The 4,639-nt window shown below is 37.8% G+C and overlaps 1 protein-coding gene across 3 annotated transcripts; it reads left to right on the top strand.

Annotated features, from left to right (window-relative positions):
* Positions 1–249: 249 nt before the first annotated feature.
* On the top strand, positions 250–3,298 carry LOC104233657 (gibberellin receptor GID1B-like). Of its 3 annotated transcripts, none has more exons than XM_070147674.1 (3): positions 250–598; positions 1,180–2,061; positions 2,831–3,298. In XM_070147674.1, exons 1-3 carry the CDS (start codon positions 560–562, stop codon positions 3,086–3,088), a joined length of 1,179 nt encoding a protein of 392 aa, XP_070003775.1. In that variant the 5' UTR covers positions 250–559; the 3' UTR covers positions 3,089–3,298. The 3 variants fall into 3 exon arrangements, with proteins under 3 accessions (XP_070003775.1, XP_070003774.1, XP_009785385.1); XM_070147673.1 differs by having other exon boundaries at positions 2,825–3,298; XM_009787083.2 differs by lacking the exon at positions 2,831–3,298 and having other exon boundaries at positions 256–598; positions 1,180–2,661.
* Positions 3,299–4,639: the final 1,341 nt, after the last annotated feature.

Below are 4,639 nucleotides of genomic sequence, written 5' to 3'. Positions count from 1 at the left end.
TACAATCAAACTTTTGTATAACAACATTCCTATATAACATGACTTCATTGTAAAAGTCAAATCTTTGCTAGAATCAATTTTTATATATGTTTTCTATAATAACACTTTGTTATAATATTTAAAAGTATTTGAAACAATTGAGACTGTTATAGAAATATTTGATCGATATATTTTGGCCGCCTAATTTGTCGTCTATTGCCCGTTTGCTTTTTGACTCCATGCCCATCTTTCTCCTCTCCTTATCCTTCTTACCCTTTTTTCCTCTGTTCTTATTAACTGTCTTTATATTTCCCTTCTCTATTCCTCTTTCACTCTCTCTTTTTAAAATATATTTTCTGGGTAATATATCTCTTCCTCTATCCTCTTCCTAATAAGCTCTCTGTTTCACTAGTGCTGTTGTTTTTTCTTGAGACTCTGTTCTTTCCTCAGTAGTGTTGTTTGAAACTCAAAACGAGAAATCAAAGTCTCTTTTGCATTATGAGCGTTAAAAGCTAATCTTTTTTTGAAGATTAGTGTCCCTTTCTAAGTGTCTCTTAAGATTGATTCTTGTGTAATAGTCATGGCAGGTGATAATGAAGTTAACGCTGCTGAATCTAAGGTATTTTCTTTAATTCAACTTGTTATATTCTAGTATATCTCATTTCGACATTTCTTTACATAATTTCTTGCGTTTGCTGTTATCAATTTCGTTAGTTACTTTAGTTAAAGGATCATTTCATGTATATTCAACGATTTTGTTTGTTTTTTATTAATAATAAAGAGTTTAGACCTCAGTTTTCTGAGAAAAGTTCATTTTTTTGAGAATCCAACCTTATATTTGGGGCAAAAACAAGAATCTTTATCGTTGTTTTTGTTGATATGAGCTTTGCTTATGTTTCTTTGGCATTACCTTTTGTCAGTTTAACACCTTTTATGAAATTACCGTTTCTTTCCTATTGCTGTTTGGGGTTTAATTTTTTCTTATTTAATTTTACCATCATTTCCTTTTTCTTCTTTTGAAAAAAAGAAAAACTATAATGCTTTTTACCCTTTCAAAAAAGAAAGAAGAAGAAAGTCTGATGCTTTCTTTGTGTAATGGCTAGTTGTGGATTGTCAAAAGATGCATTTGCTATGATCAGTTTGTTTCTGGCATCTATTTAGATGTTTTGTAATGACTAGGCTTTATGTCCCTTTTGACAGAGATTGGTTCCACTTAACACATGGATCCTCATTTCCAATTTCAAACTGGCTTACAACATGCTACGCCGGCCTGATGGCACGTTCAATCGCGATTTGGCTGAGTTCTTGGAGCGAAAGGTCCCTGCTAACTCATTTCCAGTTGATGGGGTTTACTCTTTTGATGTAGTTGATCGGGCGACAAGCTTGCTTAACCGCGTCTATAGACCTGCTCCGGACAATGAGGATGAATGGGGTAAAGTAGAACTTGAGAAACCATTGAGCACCACTGAAATTGTTCCTGTTATTGTGTTTTTCCATGGTGGAAGTTTTACTCATTCCTCAGCTAATAGTGCTATTTATGATACATTCTGTCGTCGCCTTGTTAGCATTTGTAAGGCTGTTGTTGTATCTGTGAACTATAGACGATCGCCTGAGCATCGATACCCTTGTGCATATGATGATGGATGGAGTGCTCTTAAATGGGTAAAGTCAAGGCCGTGGCTTCGAAGTGGGAAAGATTCAAAAGTTCATGTCTACTTGGCTGGTGATAGTTCTGGTGGTAACATTGCTCACCATGTTGCTGTGAGGGCTGCTGAAAACGGGGTCGAAGTATTAGGTAATATTCTCCTTCATCCCATGTTTGGTGGGCAAAAGAGGACTGAATCTGAGAAGAGATTGGATGGTAAATTTTTTGTAACAATTCAAGATAGGGATTGGTATTGGAGAGCATATTTACCACAAGGGGAAGATAGGGACCATCCGGCATGTAATATATTTGGACCTAGAGGTAAAAATCTAGAAGGAGTTAAGTTTCCAAAGAGCCTAGTTGTGGTAGCTGGTTTGGATCTTGTTCAAGATTGGCAATTGGCTTATGTTAAAGGCCTGCAGAAATCAGGGCATGAGGTGAATCTACTATATCTAAAGCTAGCAACAATTGGTTTCTACTTCTTGCCTAATAACGATCATTTTCGCTGCCTAATGAAGGAGATAACCAGCTTCATCCATCCTAAGTCCTAACTGTTCATTGATTCACTTAACTTCAATTATAGGCAGCTTATACATAACAGAATCTTGACCTTCACCTCAGGTTTTTCCTCTTCAGTAGTATATAGTATATCATGTATATTAGATGATTAAGTAGAGACAAACCAACAGTCGTACGTCTGTTGGGTTGTTATTCTCCATCCATCTGAGGATCAGTTCTATGGTCTTCTACATGTAAAAGCAGTGGAGGTGTTCAGGTGCCTAGGAATTGTGATTTGAGTAATTCCAAGAGGCTTCATCTTGCTTTGTGAAGTTCTGTAGAAATGGGGGGTGGGACTAGTATTGATAATGTAAGTCAGAGAATTTCTAGGTGTCTCAGTTGTTTCCAGCATCTGGCTACTACCACAAAAAATAACTATAGTAATTTCGGATGTATTGGAAATTTCATGCTGTGGCAACTTATTTTGTAATTTATACTTGTGCTCTAGAGATATAATATAAAGATTTAGTTCCATCGTTTTTTTCTCCTGTGTGATACACAATTTGACATAGTTCATTACTTCATATTGTTGTCTCTTAGTCATACTCCACAATTTGACATAGTTCACATGGTTAAGAAATATATATATATATTCTCATTTTAATTGAAGACTCTTAAGGTGAAACTATTTAATTTTTGTAGGAACAGAGAAAAAAACCAATCTTCTTGTATCCTAGTAGGGATAATAATAAGTACGTTATCGTGGAGGCAGCGGAAAGGAAACACCCAAAAATTGGGAGGATTTTAGTGGTGGACCAGAGCACAAGTACACAGTTCCATTTGCTTCAACAGGCCAATGACATTGTGACAAACCCCGTCCATTCACAAAGTGTAGTTCTATATTTTTCTCAAAAGAAAACAAGTGATTGGACGAGTGTGATTTGTAGTTGTTGTCATCATCAATGACTTGCTGCCATTTTTTGACGTTGATCGACTCATTTCTTTGTCATAATATCTTGGTGTTGTACTGCTGTATTATATGGGTCCTTTTTGGAATTTCCGATACTTTAGGGAAATTGGAGGACATTTCCTAAAGCTTGGGCTTTAGACTAGCAACTTTAGAAGGGGATTTATTGGGAATTTTGGTTGTAGCGCATGCGTTAATTTTTTGTGTGTAATGGATATTCTCACTTATTAGGATTAGTGATAAATTAAGGTGATTATATGTGTTAATTAGCATAAGGAAAAGTTTGGCGCAACCGTAACAATTTTCGTCATGTGACTTTCAAGGCATAAAAATGTGCATGCATAAGATCAATTTGGTCCTTATGTGTGATACACATAATATATTTGTTTAGTGTAACTAGTCGTCGGAGTAATTAATTCTCTTCCAACTGTTCGGGACCATTTAGAAAAACAAAACAAAGAAACATGCTCCACAACAACAACCCAATAAAATCCCACAAGTGAGGTTTGAGAAGGGTAGTTTGTACGCAGATCTTATTATCCCTACCCGAAGGAGTAGAGAGGCTGTTTCCAGAAGACCCTCGGCTCAAGATAATAAGAAAAACAAAAAGGAGAGAATATTAGTTTCACCACCGAGATCATATGAAAAATAGGAACATAAAATGCAAAAGGAAAAATGCAAAATAAAAATGATGGCTAGTAAATAGGTCCTGCACCGAAAAGTGAAAATAGTAAGACACGACATTGCCCCTAGCTATTTCAGACAAAAACCCTACCAGACTAGGCTCACAACAGTACAAGGTAACGCAAGACTGAGCTACCTCCTAGCCTACAACCGTAATACTCGACCTCCATAACTTCCTATCAAGTGTCATGTCCTCGAAAATCTGAAGCCTCGCCATATCCTGCCTGATCACTTCTCCCCAATACTTCTTAGTCCGCCCTCTACCTCTTCTCGTGCCCTCCACAACCAGTCGCTCACACCTCCTTACTGGAGCATCTGGGCTTCTCCTCTATACATGTCCGAACCATATGAGTCTCGCTTCCCGCATCTTGTCATCAATGGGAGCCACGTGCACCTTCTCCCGAATATCATAATTTCTAATCTTGTCTATCCTAGTGTGTCCGCACATCCACCTCAACATCCTCATTTCTACTACTTTCATATTTTGGATATGTGAGTTCTTAACAGGCCAAGACTCAGCCCCATACATCATGACCGATCTAACCACCGCTTTATAAAACTTACATTTGAGTATCGTTGGTACTCTCTTGTTACACAAAACTCCGGATGCTAACCTCCACTTCATCCATCCTACCCCAATACGGTGTCAACATCCTCATCGATCTCCCCTCCCCCGTGGATAACCGAATCAAGGTACTTGAAGCTGCCTCTACTTAGGATAACCTGTGATTCAAGCCTGACATCCACGCCCACTTCCCCCGGCTCAGTGCTGAACTTACACTCCAGGTATTCCGTCTTTGTTCTGCTCAGCTTGAAACCTTTAGACTCAAGAATCTGTCTCCAAACTTCTAGTCTCTCGTTAATAC

The sequence above is a fragment of the Nicotiana sylvestris genome, chromosome 6 (genome assembly GCF_000393655.2).
Source record: "Nicotiana sylvestris chromosome 6, ASM39365v2, whole genome shotgun sequence".
Lineage (NCBI taxonomy): Eukaryota > Viridiplantae > Streptophyta > Magnoliopsida > Solanales > Solanaceae > Nicotiana > Nicotiana sylvestris.
Note: the sequence above shows the minus strand (reverse complement) of the source record. Positions and strands in the feature narration are given on the sequence as shown.